Raw genomic sequence first — 22280 nt, 5'->3', positions numbered from 1 at the left:
GTATGGCTGATATTGTGGTGAAATCTCTCACAGTGTGATGTCAGGGCCATGGTCCTGACAGTTTTCTGTCTGTGAACCTTGTTGCATTGTGGGAAATAATAGCTTTTTCCAACTGCCAAGCCAGCAATACCTCTCTCTGCGCATAGAACTCTCAGTAAATGAACATTCGCATCGATCACCTGACAAAACTAAAGATGCCACCACCAGTGATACATTACAGGATGTAAATCACAAAATATTTTGCAATGGGTAAACCTTGAATAAGCAATCTATAAATTAATATTGTAATACATAAGCAACTTTATTCATGATGTCATTTTCACTACTGTTCCTCTTTAAGCCAGTGGTGTTACCTTATGTTAAAGTGAAGAACACTTTTGGGCAAGATATTCACATACAACAGTGCACGTTCAATACACTAAATGTGTTGGGCAGACACTGCTCAGCAGGGAAGCACACAAGTAAGCGATGTACTGCCAGACATCATTTGTGCAAGGCTTTTCGACTTCTCACACAAAGCTTGTTTAGTGTTGTATTTGGAGTCCTAGACTATAGAAGAGTTAGAGCTAACCTTCTTTTTTGTCTCATTTGTATTCTATGTATTGTTCTTGTGTTTTAATATGTAACTTTAAGCTTTCCTTCACTTCTTACTTTATTAGGAACACAAGGAGGAACACATCACATCTATTCCTCAAGAAGTTTGTGTGTCTTATATCAGAATAATTGAAGAAGTTCTTGGGTCTCCTCCCGAACTGGATCTGCTCAAGTTAATTTTCAGTTTCCTCTTGGCAGTTCACCCACCAACAAACACTTATGTGTGTCATAACCCTAACAATTTCTTCTTTTCCTTACATATTGGTAAGAAGTTTTCTTATATGGGCTAAATGTAAATGAAATGGGATACTAGATGAAAAAAAATAAACATCGTTTCTAAGTTTGACTGAGAATATGGATCAATTTATAGACCTGATAAAACAGTAGTGTGGAGCCCCATGTCGTCCAGCCAGCCATTCTGGTGATAGCATTGAGCATGGAGCAAAAATGTAAAAAAAAAAAAAAAAGTTTAGGAGGGACGGGGCACTTTTTTTTTTTTTAAACAAATGTTAAAAAAACACAGAATCAGTGCATGGTGCTGAAGACTGTTCCACACCTCACTCAGAATCACCCAGCATCTCACTTGTATCATCTCAAGGCAGTGTCTTTACAAAGCTAACCTTGCACGGACATCAGCAGAGAGATTGTAGCAATTGACTTACTTGTGGGCTTGTGTGTGATGCTAAAAAGGTAAAAGCCCTGCAGCAAATCTGTTTCTCCTGTAGTTGCATAGAGTCCTGTGTGTGTAGGCACTGTCAATGGGCAGGTTCAGGTTGGGAGTAGGGCTCTGTGATGTATGATATGTAATATGACTTTATTTTTACTAATTGTATTTTATTCCTGCATTGTTTGTTTGCTGTGATTAGGCTATGTCTCTGCATTGATTGTAAGTTACTGGAGTCAGGTGGGGCATGTGCCATTGTTCTATTGTCTGTTAGCAGACTGGCCTTGCTCTTATCATCTGCTAACATTTGATGTCTGTTTGCTAAGCTTGTTATATTGTCTTGTAGAGAGAGAGAGGGAGTCATTATGGTGTGGGACAGCTAGGTGAAAGCTGTATGCTCCTATATTGATGGAAGTTCTCTGATGTATGGATCAGAATAAAGTGTTCGTCATTGGATTCCATGTCTGCTCACTGTTTATGGACAATCCTCATGTCATATCATGACATATTGGTGAGCAGTGCTGGGACAGAGCAGACTTTGGAAGACCAGAAGCATGGAGGAGATGCTGCAGGAGCTGAAAATCACTACCCTTCGGAAATTATGCCGTAAGAGGGGCTTACATCCTGATGGGCTGAAGAAACCTCAGCTTGTGGAACTTTTGATGGAGAGGATACAAGCTGCCAGTAATGGTGAGGCACCAATTGAAGATGGAGATGTGCAGACCGATGAAGGCTTGGAGGAACAGTCTCAGGAACAGACCCAGGAAGGTGTTGCCAGAGGTGAGGACATGCTTCACACATTGCTCAGAGTGCTGAGTGAGATGATGGCACAGAATGTGAACAGATCTCATGGACAGTGTCCATACGTGGCTGTAATATTTTACAGCCACGTATGGACACTGTCAGACTGTATTCCTTATTCCCCATGTTTGATGAAAGTAAAGAGGAAATTGATGCCTACTTGGAAAATTTTGAACTCATTTGTGAGACACACTGTATTCCAACCAGTGAGTGGCATCGCATCCTGTTAGGAAAGCTGACTGGGCGTGCCAGTGACACTTTTAAATTGCTGCCTCTGGAGCAAATAATTAACTTTGTGGAAGTGAAACGGGCATTGCTGGCTCGGTATGCCAAAACTCCAGAGGCATACAGACAGTCTTTCCGATCCTTGTTTAAGACCTCAAAAGACTCTTTTGCTGAATTTGGAGTGAAGCTGACACACATGTTTAATCAGTGGATTCAGGGCAGTGGTGTCAGGACTTTGGAGGACTTAAAAGAACTTTGTTTGAGAGAACAATTCCTGAGCTGCTGTCCTCCAAAGGTGAAAATGTGGGTGCTGGATCGCAAGCCTCTAACAATGAGGGATGCTGCAAAGCTGGCCGATCAGTTTGTGGAGAACCGGTCCCAGGTGTGTCATCTACCAGAGGATCGGTGTGTCTGTGAAGCATCCAGGACACCATCCTGTGTAGAGCCCAGGCCCACCACTCCAGAGAGGAGTTCTGCCACTTCAGCTGATAGAAGCAACCAGGTGAGGAAGTCATGCTTTGGCTGTGGGTCGACTGAGCACCTGGTAGCAGCATGCCCGCATGTCATCAGAGACAATGGAACTGCTCGGAGTCCTCAGCCTGCTGTTGGCAGGAATGTGGCAACTAACTCCACAGATGTTTCCCCACTCTTAAGAACAATAGCGGAAAGAGAACATGCCAGAGGGGTTAATTTTGTTCGTGTGTCGAATAATATCTTGACCAGTGACTCATCTGACTGTGCCCACTCCCATGGAGCTTGCAGGACAAATTCCAAGGTGTACATTGGACACTTGGGAAGCCAAAGCAACAAGTGGGAGTTGAGACAAGCGTTTGGCTGCTATGGACCTGTGCACAATATCTGGATCTCCAGGAGTCCACCTGGATTTGGCTTTGTTGAGTTTGAGAGTCCGGACGATGCAGCGAGGGCTGTAGTTGAATTGAATGGACAAATCATATGTGGACAGCGAGTAAAAGTGCAACCAGCACATATGAAGACAAGGACAATTAATTATGAACTCCCACCTAGACTGAGAAGGAGCAGGTGGACAGAATTGCCGCATACCTGTACCTCAGTCTCACCCAACTAATGGGCTCACCTGGGGGTCCAGGAACATATGGGGGAGGAATGTGATGTATGATATGTAATATGACTTTATTTTTACTAATTGTATTTTATTCCTGCATTGTTTGTTTGCTGTGATTAGGCTATGTCTCTGCATTGATTGTAAGTTACTGGAGTCAGGTGGGGCATGTGCCATTGTTCTATTGTCTGTTAGCAGACTGGCCTTGCTCTTATCATCTGCTAACATTTGATGTCTGTTTGCTAAGCTTGTTATATTGTCTTGTAGAGAGAGAGAGGGAGTCATTATGGTGTGGGACAGCTAGGTGAAAGCTGTATGCTCCTATATTGATGGAAGTTCTCTGATGTATGGATCAGAATAAAGTGTTTGTCATTGGATTCCATGTCTGCTCACTGTTTATGGACAATCCTCATGTCATATCATGACAGGCTCGGTCTTTAGATTTATGTATGCTATCATCCACAACATGGAATGAAAATCTTAGTACTGACTGAATATCTGTGTACATGTTGAAATTCAATCAGCAGTGATTGTTAACACTGCTCTCTAGGACACTTTACTCTCATTATGCTTTGGAGTATAACAGTTTGTCTGACACAATAACAGTAAATGCAGCAGCAATTGTCCAAAATGTTGTGCTAGAAAATGAGGCTACCGACATGTGGTGACATTAGCAGTGCCTCACTGCACACTCTTGATTACCAAAAAAACTCTGTTCTTCAGTAGTATTCTTGATTTGTGAGTTGGAAACCCTTGAGCAATAAGACTTTCCTCTACTCATGTGCAGTAATTTGTTTCAAGGAACTCCTAACATGGCCACATATGTCCTCATTTTCTACCATAATGATTGACTTAATGTTGACAGTAAAAAATGTTTATTTTTTTTTTGAGGTTTTTACTGCCTGGACCAGATATCCATAAACTGCCTAATAATCATCCAATTGCCAAAACGGATAAGGACTTACCCTCCAATGGAGCTGGGAAAAAAGGGCGCAGGCAGCTAGTGGACAAAAAGGGCGCCGCCATTCACTCCCATAATAAATAACGTTTAATGGGCGCCGAGCAGGAAAAAAGGGCGCCGGAGCGAAATAAAGTTTACAAACGGCGCCCGGAGATGTTTAATGATTTATAACTGAGCTTGTGGTGATTTACGTTTATAAAATGCACCAGTACTGAATAACGTTTATAAAAATACTAAACATATTTATATTATTTAACTAATTAAAACATTATTTAAAGTTTTATACCTTACTGTTTTTAAAACATTATTCACAAAATAAAGCGATCAGTACGTAATGTAAATTGCAATATATTTTTTTATTTAAAGTTTTATCCCTTACTGTTTTTAAAACATTATTCACAAAATAAAGCGATCAGTACGTAATGTAAATTGCAATATATTTTTTGGAGTCACAATTTGTAAAACATTATTATCCACATAATAAAGCGATGACTAAGGGGGGTGGTTAGGGTTAGGCATCACCAGGGGGGTCTTAGGTTTAGGCACCACCAGGGGAGTCTTAGGTTTAGGCACCACCAGGGGGGTCTTAGGTTTAGGCACCACCAGGGGAGCACCAGGGGGGTCTTAGGTTTAGGCACCACCAGGGGGTCTTAGATTTAGGCAGACCAGGGGGGTCTTAGGTTTAGGCACCACCAGGGGAGTCTTAGGTTTAGGCACCACCAGGGGGGTCTTAGGTTTAGGCACCACCAGGGGGGTCTTAGGTTTAGGCACCACCAGGGGGGGTCTTAGGTTTAGGCACCACCAGGGGAGTCTTAGGTTTAGGCACCAACAGGGGGGTCTTAGGTTTAGGCACCACCAGGGGAGTCTTAGGATTAGGCACCAACAGGGGGGTCTAGGGGTTAGGGATAGGTACAGGGAGGGTTCTGTGTGAGAGTAGGCTTAGGTATAGTTTTACTACAATTTTAGTAATATTTACTAATGTTTTACAACACTTATTACGAACGTAGTTATATTTATATCATCGTTATAAAGAATATTTTCAGATTTTATTATAAGAACAAACCATAAATGAAGGTTATTCACAATAATATACAATTATAACAATTGAATCATATATTATCGTTATTTTAATAAACGTAATTCTAAGTTTCACTTTTGAAACAGGGAAGATTAAAGTTTTAACAATTGCCGATTTCATAAACATTATTTCATGATTTATAAATTTGTTAAACTTTATTTGTAAACTAAATATAGCACACTATTTTTATAAACGCTATTAATGATTAATTGTTAATTAGTGTTTACACCCCGCGCCCTTTTTGTCCGGGCGCCCTTTTTGTACGTACGCCCCTCCAATCCTAGTTAGTGTAAATTAACTAAATACAATTTATAAACCCTAATGTGGTACGTACTGCCACATTCTTAACAGGCTTAAAGTAAAACTGATGTATGGGACAATTTTTATGTTGTATACGGTAATTAAAATTTAAACTTCTGCATAAAAAGCCTAGCTCTATAAGTATTTAACAACTGAGCAGATTACCTTTATTCTCTATTTTATGTTGATGAATCACACTTTAGAGCAGGGGTGTCTAACTCAGGCGTGTAAGGGGTCAAAATCTAAAACCTAATCTAAATTATAAGGCCAAATTGTCTCAAAGTGACCTAACCATGGTGACCCCGGGAGGAAGGGGGGGGTGGTGGTGGTGCGTGCCTTCCCCGTTCTGCAGTGGAGTAGTAACATGCCCTATGCTGCATACCTCCTGGCTCCAAATGCATGTTGCGTGATCGGAAGCTGGAGGTATGGGAGTATAGAGAGCACACAACTGCTGGGAAGAACAGAAGAGATGAGACCCAGTGTTGGTCCAGATAAATATTACACTGCTCCGCTACTCTATGTGGGGAGAAGGTAGTGGGGGAAGTGTGTGTGCTGCTATGTGGGGAGAAGGTAGTGGGGGAAGTGTGTGTGTGTGTGTGTGTGTGTGTGTGTGTGTGTGTGTGTGTGTGTGTGTGTGTGTGTGTGTGTGTCAGTGTTGCCAACTCATCCCTTTAATTACTGACACATATGAATTATACAGGTTTTGTGGCTAGGTAGATGAAGTTAAAGAGACTCTGTAACAAATTGTTTATCTTTATTTCTTCTATGCTATAAGTTCCTATGCCTTTTCTAATGTGGTCTGGCTTACTGCAGCTTTTCCTAATTGCACAGTAGCTGTGTTATCTCTGTTATATGATCTAATCTTCTCTCTATAGTCGGCACAGTCAGGCTGAGGCAGTCAGACTGGAATGTGCAGGGCTGCTTGTGATTAGCTAGAAGCTGTACACACCCCCTGCAGGCTCTGTGTGACTAACACACTCTGCTTAGCTGAGCCTATTAGAAGCTGGTTAGTTTGTTTGTAAACACTGCCTAAAACTGGCAATTACAAGCCAGGTTTGCAGCAGAGAATGGCAGAAACAGCACAGAGGGGACCAGGAGCACATAATGAATAGAATGGTATGCTTTTTATTGTAAGAATTTCAGAGTACAGATTCTCTTTAAGGCACTGATTATGTTGAAAATAGCCCCTGAAACTGTGTGACTTAGATGTGTCAGTAATTAAAGGGATGAGTTAGCAACACTGGTGTGTGTGTGTGTGTGTGTGTGTGTGTGTGTGTGTGTGTTCTACCAGCCACATGGGAGGACTTGGACCCAAGGAGAGGGCCCTATGCTAATTTTGCAGGGGGTCCCATGGGTTGTTGCTGCACCCAGGCTCAAAGTGACAATGTTTTAATCATAAACCGTGTCATCTTCTGGATATAATGCAATGTACTGTCATTCTTCTGCTTACAATGCTCATTTGAAGCTCTCAAGAGCCACATAAAATGGCAAGGAGTGCCACATTTGCATCGCGGGCCTTGTGTTTGACAATTGTGCTGTGAGTCTAAAGCAAGTTCCAGCAGTGACAATATTGATATAGATGCAACATTACCTTTTTAGTATAGTGTACAGCAGGGCAAGTGTCAGCCATGTGTAATCGGGAAAGGGGGAGTAGGCATTTAGCACTGACAATGTTGAATGGCATTTAGCACTGACAATGTTGAATTCCATTGTAGCATGCCAACTCTCTTGTTGACATGACAATGAACAAATAATCCTCCAGAAATGTTTTCTAAGATGGGAGGCCTTCTGTTTTAATATTACTGTGTTATATTAGCAAGTTTTTATAGTCCTGTTCTTACATATGCATACAAAAAGAGGGGAGGCTCTGGGCCCTATAGAGCCTTTCCATTTGAGGGTGTGGACTGCTCTCTTCCGGGTTGGCTGGCTTCGGCAGTCTTTGAAAGCACTCAAGCTTCTGAAGACTGGCCGTTCCGTACTGCGCATGCATGAGCGCCCTCTTTTGAGCACTCGTGTGTGCGCAGTACAGAGGCGCCGGTCTTGGGGAGCCTGTGCGCTTCCAAAGACTACCGCGGTGGGAGATTCAAATGGAGGGGACTGCGGGGAACAGGAAGGCTCTGTAGGACCCAGAGCCTTCCCTTTCCTTAGGTGAGTAGCTGTTTTTTTATTTTTAACGTCGCTTCTGATTCACTTTAAACATTTTCATGTTTAGTCAGTCCATTGGTGTCATTACCGATAACACTAAGATAACACTCCGTTTCATTGCATTTTATACAACCAAGATGCATTTCAAATTCTAATAAAATTACATCTCATATACAGTAAGCTGCTTGCTTAGAATAAACTATGTGGCATGTTTTCACTTTCCTTTTAGATGACAAGATATTTCAAGAAAAGCTAAAGTCCGTCATATACCAGCGACATTCTAGCATGGGAGGAGAATATTCTTTAAGCCCAGGGTTTTCAAATAAAAGCACCTCTGAACTTTCGGATACACTTCAAAAAGGTGATGTAAAAGATTGCACTTAACAATCTGCATTGTTGTACTTTGCCATATTGTGATTATCATTATTGTGTTTTTATATAAAGCTGACATGTTCCACAGTTCTTTACAGTCGATGGTCATGTTACTAAAGGTGCCCATACACTCGTCAGATTGGCAGCAGACAGATAAGAAATGCATCTGATGATCTATCTGATGCGTTTTTAGAACATTTTTTACCAGGATAGAATTCCAATAGATTTCAGTTTGAAATCTGTTGAAATTCGATCTGATGGCATTTTTTTGCCATCAGATTTCCATTAAGGCCAATGCAAACTGATAAGCAATCTCATCAGATCGACCTAAATTTTCCACCCTGCTAGTTCGATGGAAATCCATCGAAATCGATCGAAATCGGCCGTCGATCGGTCGATTGGCCAACCGATTTGCGATCGATCGATCGATCGATCGATCGCGATCGATCGGTCGGCCAGAAAATCGGCTGAGTGTATGGGCTGCTTTAATGTCCTTCAGTGAAGCTATCAATCTAATTCCTACCATAGTCTTATGCCCCTAAAACAATCTAAGGCCATTTTGTTTTGGTCTTGGACCAGTTAACCTATTTGTCTGTTTTTGTGATGTAAAAGAAAACTGGAGTGTCTGAACCAGGTTTAAACCTGGGACCCCAGCGCTACCAGGCAAGAGTTTTATTCACTACACCACTGTGCTGCCCAAAGCACTGACATTTAAAATTTACCAATTTTAAATCTCCACTCATAATACCAGAGCCTTAACTCAAACCATACAATGCTGTTTTTGTCATAGATAACTGTAGTGGCTGTGTAGATGGTTCTTTTTAAAAACGTTGTGTTGCTAAACTGAGTTAATTTGCAGTGCAGTATTTGCACCGTACTCTTTGAACTCCACTCTGTGCCTGTGGACATAAACTATAGTAGATATAGGCATGCATTTTTCTACTTTTTTTTTTTTTTTTTTTTACAATTAAATGTCTAATGTATGCAAAGGGTTGTTTGAACATTTTAACCTTTTGCTCTAGATAAGTAGTTTGCCTTAAGGCTCCAAAATGTCAGGTGACCAATACTTTTTTTATTTTTTACATTTTTAGTACTTTCCATACTTAAAAGCACTGTAATGAATAGTTCTACAATTACCATTTTCAGTTAGGAGCTGTTATAGACAGAACAGGAAATTATCATTATACTGACTGTTGTACGATTGAGTTTTTCATTTTTATAGTCCTCCAAAGCAAACAGTATTTACTGAACCTAGTTTTTCATTTCTTTATTGGTCTGTGAGAGCTACTTTTTCTCTGTTTTGACAGAATGAGGATCTGCTGACACTGTGAATAAACTAATTTGAGGGAACGTTTTTTTTGGTTTTTTTGGGGTGATTTTACCTGCTGACCCCATGAAGATCTCATGCAGAAGCTAGTTATATCAGTCTCTTAGAACAGTGTAACTTAGGAAGTTTTATTATTCATCTTTTTAGTAGTTTTACATCTACCAACACTCGAAGGCTTCTTTCCCACCAGGACGTTGCGTTTTAGGGGACATTGTAGGTCGCATAACGTGCCCCTAACGCAACGCCTGGTGGTGTTGTAGGAGGAGGCTACCAAGAGCCGCGTTATGCAGCTGTTGGTGCGCCTTTTTGTGCCATGCGATGCGGAGACCACGTTATCCACATCTCGTGGTCCCGCCGGCCAATCGCTGCACAGAGTGGACGCTCCAGGAAGTAAACACTGCACGTCACTGAGTGCAGTGAATATTAATTAACCATGTGGCTGGCCGCGGAGGAGGAGGGGAGACAGCCTCCTCCAACATTACTGAGCATGTGTAAACAGTCTAACGCTGCTTAGCCGCGTATAACGCACAGCATGCAGCACTTTGTTTGAACGTGCTGCGTTACATAGTAACACAACGTGGGTACTGTGAACAGCCCATTGATTTTTCATTGCTGTGCGGTGGGCTGCGTTACAGGCTGCACTAATGTTCGCTTGTAACGTCTAACTATGAAAGCAGCCTAAAGGTGCAAACACAAGCATAATCTGTGTCGTCCATAAGTCCATAAGGTGCATGTAGAGTGCTTCAGGGGCATACATATGAACTGGCCACGGGGGACTTGGGCTCAGGATACAGCCGGTATATGGCTTATCCTGCTGCTGAACAAGTTCCCGGTGGTGTTAATTAATATTCTCTCTCTAGGTCCATGTGGATAATGTGGTATGATGTAATTCGGCTTCCAGCTATTGCTGGAAGCCGAATTATAGTGTTTTAAAAGCAACTTCAGCTCCGTCTTCTGACGGCACCGACGTTACTGACACTGCGCCGCTATAGCTGTAATTCCTATTACGGCCTATGGTGGCGCCAGCTGCACCCAAATCTCCTGCGCTGTTACTACATCACTCACTTCAGGTGACATTGGGTAATGACTATGAGCACCATTCAAACATGTCCCTCAAATTTAACAGAGCCACGTGTACTGTTTCTATGAATGAGAAGGAAAGATGATGGGGTGGCACACAACAGTGCAAAACAAATGCAATTGTTCCTGTGTCGCTAAGAGATCCCACGTCCCAGATTGCTAAGCCTGTTGTAGAACACCTGTACACACGCTAGATTCTTGGGAGCAAAATCTATCTCTTCCATCACAGAGCACCCTGTATAAAAATGTAAGATGCATTTTCTGTTATGTGGTTATTCAAATTATTAAAACTCTATTGAAAATGAACTTTATTGAATATAAGCTTGATTAATAAAATTGCTTATTTTTTAAATATTCAGTGATACATTATTTAGTCTGTGTTTGCCCATTGTGAAATCTTCACCCTGATTTTCATTCTTAAATTGATCAAAAGGAGGCAACATCTTTACTGCTGGCAAGGTGCATCACTGTGGTATGTTTGCAGTAGTGAGCATGCACTACACCTGGTTTCCTAGGATGCTCTAGGGCAGAAGGTTGTGTGCTATCCTAGCCTAGGCTGAGGATCACTGGAAGGATGGAGTTGCATACCAATATACAGCAATATATAGTTATAGTTATTTGGGTTGAAAAAAGACATACGTCCATCGAGTTCAACTAGAGAACAAAGTACAACACCAGCCTGCTCCCTCACATATCCCTGTTGATACAGAGGAAGGCGAAAAACCCTTAGGGCCCTTTTCCACTAGCAATCGCAATCACAAAGCACAAACGCCAGCGATTGCGATTTTTCATGAATTCTGTTATGCGATTGCGATTTGTGATTTTCATTTGCATTGCATTATCATTGTAAAAATCGCTCCAGCAAGCGATTACGATTTGCGATTAGCGATTTCCAAATCGAATCACTGTAGTGGAAAATACTTCTCATGATTTCTATGATAAAGTAACAACTCTAGCGATTTAAAAATCACTAGCGATTTGCGATTTTGCGATTCAGCAATCACAATCGCTCTAGTGGAAAAGGGCCCTGACAAGCCATGGTCCAATTGGCCCCAAAAGGGAAAAAAAATTCCTTCCCGACTCCCGATGGCAATCAGATAAAATCCCTAGATCAATATAGGAAGTGTTTGCGTTGCTGAAACCAAGGTAATTAACATAAAATTAGGTATCCTAAATAATTACATAGTTAATTGGGTTAACAAAAAAACACACATACGTTCATCAAGTGCAGCCTTAAAATATGGTACAACATTAGCCTGAACCCTCACATATCCCAGTTGATCCAGAGGAAGGCAAAAAAACACAAGGCTTGGATCAATTAGCCTTAAAGAGAAACTGAACTGAAAATTAAGTCAAAATAAATATAAACACGTCATACTTACCTCCTGTGTAGTCTACTCATAAATCTTTCTCCTTTCCTGTGTCCTGTTTGTCCACTGTGATCAATGGAATTCTCCATCCTCCATTTTGAAAATGGCCATTACCCCATAACAGCTTTCTGGTCAGCACACTGTTAAACTGTAATATCATCCACTTGAGCCATAGGGAAACATGGACATTACCTTGCACATTCAGTTGTAACTGAACAGCAGCTGATATATAACTGACAGCGACTGTTATATTTCAGTTCTGACAAAATATTGTCAGAACTGGAAGGGATCACTGTAGTAAGAAAATGGTGTGTTTCTGAGAGAAACTGACGGTGAGGTAATTATGTAATATTCATTTGCAGCTACATCATGTGTTTATTTTAAATAATTTTACTCAGTTCAGGTTCACTTTAAAAGTGAAAAAAATTCCTTCCGGACTCCAGATGGCAATCAGTTGAAATCCCTGATTCAACAATGCCTAGTAATTATAGTCATGGATATAAAGGAAACCAGAGCTGTTCTAAAGAAAAAGTTTTATACATACTTGGGGCTTTCTCCAGCCCCATACGCACTAATCGCTCCCACGCTGCCGTCCTCAGTCTTCCCGCAGCTTCGATACCGGGACACGTTACTTCAGCTAGTCTACGCAGGAGAAGTGCGCCCTCTACGTATCTCTCCAGCGGCTGCTGGAGTGATACGCACACAGCGCACTTAACTTACGGCAGACTGGCTCCGACTGACGGAAGTGCGGGGACCCGGCACCGAAGCTGCGGGAAGGCTGAGGACGGCGGTGTAGGAGCGAACCGTGCGTATGGTGCTGGAGGAAGCCCCAGGTATGTATGAAAAGTTTTCTTTAGAACAGCTCTGGTACACTTCAAGTCTCCTTTAACTGCAGATCTAGAATTTGTCAAGACTACTTCCTTTGGTAATCCTATACAATAAAATGCAAGTGTCCCTGCGTCATAAACTGAATGGTTGTGTGTCCCTGGCTTTTTTGTACTGAGCATGTGCGCGGCCAGGACACAGGGCCGGATCTGACAGTTTGCTGTGTGTGGTTCAGAGAGGTTCTCATCGCATTGTGGGAAATAACAGCTTTTTCCAACTGCCAAGCAAGCAGCTCCTTGTTTGCATATACTTCAGACAGTGGTGGGGAACGAGCAAGCGGGAGGCGTATGTGCGCGCATTGCAGGAGGTAGCGGCTGTGACCTAGCACCCATTTTTTAACGAGCGGGCCTTTTTACTAGTACATTTCATATTTTAACCACCTACACTGTAAAGGAGAGATGCACAGCTATAAGTAATAGACAATAAAACTTACTTTCAGAGCATTTTACTAGATGTGGTTTAGGTGACTCTTTAGATGAAAACCAATTGAAATTCTCCCTTCCTGCTGCTCTAAAATACCGGTAAGTGTTATTGTCCATTACAGCTGTGCGTCTCTCTGTCTTAAGTGTTGCCAATCAATTTACAAAGTTGTCAAATTTTTTTGCAGTAAATTGTGAACATGTGGTTTGCCTACTTGCAGAAGAGTTATCACAGATCAGTTGGTACACAAGAAGTAGCGTATTTTCCCTAGCAAATTCTAGCATTACATTGCTGATGAAACCTCTTAATTGTGTTTTTGATGGATTTGGTATAGTTATTAAGTTTAGTAGAAAAATATAGATTTACTTGTAGAATTAATTCATATTTTTCTTATAGGCCCTGATGTTCCATTGTTTTCATCTCAGCAGCATATACATCTTCCTGTAACAGACAGGTCACGCTCTAAAAGTTTGCCTGCTTCTCCATCATGTTCACCCAAAGTCTACCCAAGGAGATTAGGGGGTAGGCTCGGTAAGAGTATTGATGATTTACCAGACTCTGTGGAGAGTGAAAAAAACAGTGAAGACAATCTGTGCCATTCTGAACGCAGGTTAGACTTGCTAAAAGGACAAGAAGAACAGTATATGAGCAGCTGTGAGTCAGCACAAACTGTATGTGAATCACTGACTCTTCCTGACTGTATCACTATAACTGAGCCTACTAAGGATGATTTTGGTTCATTAGAAAATGGTTTTGAACATACAGCTGATTATTCAGGCAATGTAAAACCTTGTGAAAGTGCTGGTGACCTATTTCCACAACGACCTCATGTTCTTAAAGGAATTGCATCATCCAAAAAAGGACAAACCAGCATTGCCAGCTATGGTCCTTCTTTTCCATCAAGTGGATCATTTTCCAGTACGAGCTGGACAGATGGTTCTGAGAAGAAACCTTTTGAAGAATGGTGTAGTTTCCCTTTTTCTCCAGTGTTTGATATTGCACATAAAGATTCTGACCAAGGAGATGGAAGGTAGAATCTTCTATACTTATATACGTCTAGAGAATTCATGTTTACATTTACATTAATGTTACTGCATGCATGTTTTAGTTGCCATTTCACATGCTTGTCAGTTTCTTTAAACTAGCACCACTAGCAGAAGACAGGACGTCATGGCAAAACAATGGATATTCTTTCCCAGAAGCCCCTCTCATCCCTCAGTTTTTAATTTTTTTACTAGGGGTTGAGACACAGTTTTTATTTTCATAGCTCTAAGGGTTTTTACTTCTGAGTTCCAAATGGGGAGTTTGTTCTCACCACCTTTTTACCCCTTATCATCTTCATACTAACAGAAGTCCTAGTAATCCTAAGAGCAGAGCAATGGAAACTCTTATAATATATTTTAAGAGTTAACTATAAAACCTTGATGGGGGGCTCTTTGCAACTCTACATATGAATGCATTACTGTGTCTGATTCTGTAACTATCGGAAGACTTTCCACTTACATATACATGACAGGAAATGAGGGAATTTTTCTCCAAATAAGTAGTATACATACAGAAATAAAAATCCCCAAGTCATTCTTTGGTTGATCCAGTTAAAATAAGTACACATATACCGTACATGATTTTCTTTCTGTATTTTGTGCACTAGCCAGGAGTACGATGAATTGGAACATAATTAGAAATGGCATTTCAACAGGAATGGGTAAACTGTTTATATTTATCTTTTCAAAGGGTCACACAGCTTTGCAAACTGTGTTTTACATTTTGGGAAACTTTTCTTATCTTTTAAAGGAAATATCAAAACGTTAGGCAGGAATAGTATTTCTTTTTCTCGTGTGCTTCTATAATATGTTGCCCCTTAAATTGCCTAGTACTATAAATATTAGGATTCCAGATGGTAGTCATGTTTGAGAGAAGAAACATCACGTGTGGTGTTTTTTGTTTGTTTGTTTGTTTTTTAGAAATTGAATTTGATAAGAACAGCCAAACATGTTTAAACATTTGATATACAGTAGAATCCCTTTATTGTACACTCCAAGGGACTGGGCAAAGTGATTTATTATATCAGTTAACTAAATCAGAAATTGTCATACTCAAGCACATATAGTATACAGAAGTACTGTATCTTAAGTCGGTCAATAATTGAGTCATTTTTTCTTTTCTATGCTTTATCAAGGGAGCACAGACAGTGTTTAAGCTTGATCAATATGCAGGGATTTGCATGCAACAACTTGCACAGGAAGCATAGGGCTCACCAGCTAATGCAGATAAAGTACTGATGTTGAGCTCCCCTCTCCACACTTTGGTGCAGCCTGGATGATGCTTTAGCGTTGCAGCCACGCACAAGCAAGCCACAGATGACAGACAATTCCCTCAGTAATTAGGCAGCAGCTTACACAGGAATCGTCGGTCTCACCGGCTGGTGCTTTTGAGGTAATTCACGCGGGCCCAGTGTAGTGTACAGACAGCAAGCAGACTACAGTTTGCTGCCAGCCTGCCCGCCAACCACGACTCATGGGTCTTCATATGACATATGACGCATGCACCCACCCAATTTCCACTGTAGCTGGATACTGAATACCACAGGGACCCCCCCCTTCCCCCCCCAAAAAAAACAACAGTTCTATTATATAAGGGTTTACTATACCAGGCATTATTCCCATATACTTATAATGGTGCTTGGCCGGGACCTGAACATTTCGTTTACTATTCTTGAATGTTTACTATATCAGAGTTTGCTATAACAAGATTATACTGTATTTCACATATTCTTGTATTGCAAAGGATCACTACGGAGTTGTTTACTTGATCGATGTTCTTTACAGATCGATGGATGATTGCATACATCTTGTCTGCTGTGGGCTCTATGACCTTTTATGTGGCGTTGTTGTAACTATGCCTGATATCATGGTTGTGGATGTCTTTGCTGAAATTATTCAACCAGATGTCCTCATTGTGTTGGTCAATCACCCATCTCCGCTCATTCAACAAGGAGTTTTAAAAGTAAGATTTAAAATAGTGGTATTATTGTTTTCAGCGTTAATAATATATATATATATATATTTTCTTGAAGCTAAAGGAAACCGTCTCTCTTTAAAAAAAAAAAAAAAAGAAAAAAAGGTAGAGGGAAGGCTCTGGGTCCTATAAAGCCTTTCTGCTCCTCCCCCGGTGCCCTCGGTGTGCAGCGCTGGCTCCCGTGTTTTAATCCCCCGCCGCAGGGCTTCGGGAGCTGAGTGGTCCTAAAGACAGGCTCCATACTACGCACACGAGAGAGCGCAGTATGGAGCGGCCTTTCCGAAGCCTCATTTGGCAGCGGAGCATGCAGTATTAGACTAAATTAAATACTGCTTCCGGGGACAATGCTGCACTGAGGGCACCTGGAAAGGAGCGGGAAGGCTCTATAGGACCCCAGATCCTTCCCTCTCCATAGGTAAGTATCTGGCTTTTTTTTATATACATGCTTCACATTGACTTTAAGTACTATGCGGAGAACATGAACTACAGTTGGATGCATAAGACCTTGTTTTTTTACAGAAAAAAATTTATTGCACAGTAGGTGCATGCATGTAACTGCAAATATATGACTGGCGGGTGCGAGCGCGCGCTCAGCGGTTGCTTGCTAGGTGGGCGCGCGCGAACACGCCCTGCAGGCGGCGGCCGGAAAAAGACCTAGAACACATTTTTAAACGGGCTTGGGTCTACTAGTACATTAACCTCCCTGGCGGTAAGCCCGAGCTGAGCTCAGGCTATGCCGCACAGGGGGAGATCACAGCCTCTGGTGGGGCGATTTGTGTGCTGTAAAGTGCTGTGCGCGCAGCCAGCACTTTGCTAGCTGCGCGCACAGCTTGATGGCGATCGGCCGCACGCAGCGGCGAAAGAGGCCCCCCCCCCCGCCAGAGCCCTGCACTGCCAGGACCAATAAGTTCCGGGCAGCGCTATGGGCTGGATCGGGTGTGCCTGACGTCAGGACGTTGGCTGATGTCCATGACGTCATCCCGATCGTCGCCATGGCGACAGGAGAAGCCAAACAGGGGAACGCGTTATATACGCGTTCCCCTGTTTGCTATAGATGCCGGCGACGATCGCACTAGAGGGACACATGCGCCCTCTAGTGGTGTTTCATGTAGCTACCACTCTGGTAGCTTTACATGAAACAAAAAAAAATAAATAAAAAAAAAAAGGTTTTTTTGCCAATTTGGCAAAAAAAAAATTAACCGCCAGGGAGGTTAATGATTTCCCTGGTCTTTCCCACCTTTGATTTCTTTCAATCTGTTTCAGACCTTACCATAAACATTTCACTGCTTTGTTTTATGTTAATGTATCTAGCTATTGAATGCATATTTTCATCGAGCATCCAAAGAACATAAAGAGATCTTTTTGAAGAAAAGTGGATTTACATTGCTCGCCAACCAACTTTATCTGCACCAGGGGAGCCAAAGGGTGATGGAGTCCTTGCTGGAGATGTTCTTCGGGCGACACATTGGACTGGATGAGGAGTAGGTTCCCATCTATAATTAATTTTTATGTGTGTTTCTGTCATTACTAAGGCTTTAAAGCAGGGGTCCCCAACCTTTTTGAGCCCGGGGCCCACTGTCCCGACCAAAATTTTCTCCGCCCCCCCCCCCCCCCCGGGGGAGGGGGGTTGGAGGGGCGTGGCTAGTGGCGGCGGCAAGTATAGCAAGTACAGTTAGCCCAGTATAGCTAGTACAGTTAGCCCAGTATAGCAAGTACAGTTAGCCCAGTATAGCTAGTACAGTTAGCCCAGTATAGCAAGTACAGTTAGCCCAGTATAGCAAGCACAGTTAGCCCAGTATATCAAGCACAGTTAGCCCAGTATATATATATATATATATATATATATATATATATATATATATATATATATATATATATATATATATATATATATAACACACACACATATATGTATATGTGTGTGATTCTTTACTAAGTAAGTAAGTAAGGCTTACTTGATTGCTATATGTCAGGCTCGTGCAGGCTTTCAGCGGCAGGCTCTCAGTGGGCTCTCAGCGGCAGGCTCTCAGTGGGCTCTCAGCGGGCTCTCAGCGGCAGGCTCTCAGTGGGCTCTCCGCGGCAGGCTCTCAGTGGGCTCTCCGCGGCAGGCTCTCAGTGGGCTCTCCGCGGCAGGCTCTCAGTGGGCTCTCAGCGGCAGGCTCTGACCTCCTCTCTTTCTAATGGCGCCCAGACGCTGCGCTCTGTATACACTGTGACTATGTCTCTGTGTGAAAAACATGCAGCCATTCATTGATTGGCCTGTGTAATAGGGGGGCGGGACTGGAGGCTGAAGGGGGAATGATGATTGGGGCACTGATGGAGGAGGAGGCATGACATAGGCCTCCGAGAGGAATCCCCACTGATGCAGGAGGCGGGTCTGTCGCCTCCGATAATAGCTTCGTCGCCGCCATTGCTTAAGAGGGTGATTGGCCACACATAGTGAGGGGGCGGGACTTGAAATGTAGTACACGTACACCCACGCCCACTGCTTCGGCCGCACAGAGTGAGGGGGGCGGGCCTGGAGACTTGTCTAGTATGATGCGCCCGCCCTCCCGCCGCAGCTGCCCTTAGAATTAGGAGTGTAATGTTGTTAATCTGCCAAAAGTGAGTCTGAAGCCGCGGCCCACCATGAAATGCCCTGCGGACCACTAGTGGGCCGCGGCCCACAGGTTGGGGACCCCTTTAAAGTTTAAAGGACATCCAAGATGACCGTAAAGTATGCTTTACTTACCTGGAGCTTCTTCCACCCACTAGAAATCTGTGTGATTTCTCAATGCAGTTCCACTCTCCTCCTAAATTAGGGCTAAAAAAATGTTTTGTCTAAAAAAAAAAAAAAAAAAAAAATAGAACCTCAAAATATTAACATACTTTCACATGTAGGATCATACCTGACCATTGAAAGTAAAGAATGTCGTTTAGACAATGCATGGGTGAATGTGTCATTTTTTTGTACTTAAAAGGTGGCCATACACTGGTTGATATGACCAGCAGATAGATCCCTCTCTGATCATTGTCTGATCAGAGAGGGATCTATCTGCTTGTTGGCTTTTGTATATGTTTTAACTCTCTATTTAAACTGAGTAAAAAGTACAGTCATAAAAAATTATAAATGCCAATTATTTGTGTCCATTTAACCCTGTTTCACAGAAAATTGGGATTCTTTATGAAAAGTAGAGTGGGACTGGATGCATATGTATCTCAATGTAAAATATCCTAGCTGAAAAGTACACAAGTACTTCCATAGGTCCTCCTAAGCAATGTGTTGCAGCACCTTCTGTATTAGCTATCATTATGCCAGCAGTAACAGGATGAACATTTACAACGCTTTTGAATTTTAATGATGCCGGTTCACTATTAGAAAACAATATTTATTGTTTTTATAAAAAAAAAATGTTTTAATCTTATTCTTATCTTGGGTGATGTTTATTTTTTTTGCTTTTGTTCAGATTTGAAGTAGAGGACATAAGAAGCGCGAGTGTCTTTCAGAAGTGGTGCATCATCCCTGTTCTTGGATTGATTGAGAATTCCCTGCACAACGCCACCTTGTTGCACAACTTGTTTTGCCTTTTGCTTCAGATCCTCAACTCCTGTTCTAAAGTAGCAGATATGCTTCTTGACAGCGGCCTGCTCTTTGCATTATGTAACACACTGGCAACATTAGGTGCTATTGAAACAAGGTATGTGTAAAAAGCAGTATTGTAACATTTATTAAGGGTTTGAAAAATAAATATGAAACTGTGATATAAAATAAAGCAAAAAGCAATAGAGCAGTTTAAATTCCATTTATTTATCCTAATTTTGTACCAAATGATTGTCGGCAACATCTTGATTTATAGCTTGATTTTGAGAGAAGGGATAGATAATTGTGGATTTGTTTCCTTGGTTGCTGCTGTTTTCCAAAGAAAAGTTATTTTGCTGTGTTTTAGGCCCCTGTTTCTGACTAGTACTTGCATGCTGAGGTTATCTGGGTGTAAATGTCTAAGGAATGGTCTATAAAACGTATATTTAACTATCCTGATATGTCTGCCCACTTTATAATGTTGCACATGTGTGTTATTTTACTGCTTCACAAATCTACAGTAAATATTTCTCATTAAGTACTCCTAAATTAAATACTCAGCTAAATATTGTTTTATTACAGAATCTATTCTACTAATTTTTAACATTCCCTCTACTCATGGGGAAATCTGGTCATGTGATATGCCATGAGGCCTGATGAGCTATTTTTACACATTCTCTTTCCCTCTCCAAATTTGCTTGATGAGTGATTTTCTGCCATTGTGCCTTGGATTATGGACTACTGTACTCTAGTTACAGGTTCCTCCAGGGAAGTTCGCCTTTAATTGTATCAGGACCTCTGCTGAACAAGCAGTGTGCAGCTGGATGCAGTTATTTTAGGTGGTAGTTCTTATTTGACTTTGCACAGCTTTCTGTGGGCCTATTACACATATTTTCCATCTTGTACTACCTTAGTACCAAATTTTAGAGTTGTCGTGTGTCCATGACTTTTACATGCCTTTACTTACCATCCAGCATTTTATTGAGGCACTTTTATGCATACATATGAAATCGGCGCCGGTAGACTTGGGCGCAGAATACAGCTGGTATATGGCTGATCCTGCTTCTGCACGAGTCCGGTCCGTATTAATTACTATTCCCCCTCCAGGCCGCCATGGATAGTGGGGGGAATGATATAATTCCGCTTCCAGCGATGGCTGGAGGCTGAATTGTGTTTTTTAAACAACCTCAGCTCCGTCTTCTGACGGCGCCGACGTTACTCACTGAGCTCTGCTCAGTTGTGATTCCCATTATAACCTATGGTGGCGCCGGATGCACCCAAATCTAGCCGCGCCGAAAAGCACTGCAACGACTGTTATGGCATCTGACTGTCCATGCTGCCACAGGCGGTTATTGAAATACAGTAGAATTTTGCTATAGTAAACTCTGATGTACAGTAGTTAACCTCTGGCTATAATAAACTCAGTCCACAGGTCCTGACACATGCGCCTGTATAAACATACAATGTATGACCAATTCTGATATAGTAAACTTCTGATATAGTAAACTACATTGCCCTTGAGGTTTTAAGGGATTCTACTGTATTAACAAATGGTCATAATAATGTGTGCATGTGTAATAGTACATGTGTATAGATAGATGGATATGCATATAAGCTTAGGCTTTGTCACCTTTACCGAATTTTTCTCTGTTTGTTTTCTAGTATTTCGCTGGACGAATACATTTTACTTGCATGTGACTTGCAACAGGTGATGATAGCTATCACAATACATTCCTGCAGTTCTTCTGGAACTCAGTATTTTAGAATTGTTGAAGATTTGATTATACTGCTCGGATACTTAAATGAAAGCAAAAATGAAAAGTTGCAAAGTAAGTTTCATGGTGTGTTTTTGTACATTCTTCTTAATTACGCTATTGTTCTGTTTTGTTTTTTTTCCACATACAGGGTCATTTTAAACCTTTACATTAGATATCTGAAAAACATGGTGTGCGAGATTAGCCATTCAAATTCTACAAGTTGTTTGAAATGGCATGTAGGTTTTTGAGTTGCAGGAGAGTGGGACGAATGAGAGCACACAAGCTATGGGTGTAGTCATATTTTACATAAGGGATACCTGACTCCAGGCAAAGCTAACTAAGATTCGTACAGAGGTATGCTTATACTGGATCCACATACCTCTGTACCTTGTCTTTCTCGTCTCATTCCCTCCCAGTCTCTGTAATCACTCCTTGAAAAACATGACTTAAAGTGGGATGAAACTCCATATTAACTTAAAAAATTAAAATAAATCCAATTAGAAATCATTTATTTAACTTACCTATCCTGTTCTTCTTAGTGTTCACTGTCAGATTTAAAGGGACACTGAGGAGTGCACGAATTTAAAAGAATACACTTACCTGTGGCTTCTTCCAGCTCACCATAGGCGGCGAGGTCCCTCGG

At 41.7% G+C, this 22280-nt stretch overlaps 1 protein-coding gene across 2 annotated transcripts in view; it reads left to right on the top strand.

The window, feature by feature from the left end:
- LYST (lysosomal trafficking regulator) overlaps positions 1-22280 on the top strand; it is a 287630-nt gene that overhangs the window by 134283 nt on the left and 131067 nt on the right. For both annotated transcript variants that reach the window (XM_068231777.1, XM_068231776.1), the window contains exons 20-26: positions 660-858; positions 8079-8210; positions 13700-14333; positions 16132-16309; positions 17633-17802; positions 19768-19998; positions 21543-21709. In XM_068231777.1, coding sequence (XP_068087878.1) covers positions 660-858; positions 8079-8210; positions 13700-14333; positions 16132-16309; positions 17633-17802; positions 19768-19998; positions 21543-21709 — 1711 coding nt within the window. The remainder of the gene's footprint in view (positions 1-659; positions 859-8078; positions 8211-13699; positions 14334-16131; positions 16310-17632; positions 17803-19767; positions 19999-21542; positions 21710-22280) is intronic.

The sequence above is a fragment of the Hyperolius riggenbachi genome, chromosome 4 (genome assembly GCF_040937935.1).
Source record: "Hyperolius riggenbachi isolate aHypRig1 chromosome 4, aHypRig1.pri, whole genome shotgun sequence".
Lineage (NCBI taxonomy): Eukaryota > Metazoa > Chordata > Amphibia > Anura > Hyperoliidae > Hyperolius > Hyperolius riggenbachi.
This window is presented reverse-complemented; position numbering and strand designations above follow the sequence as displayed.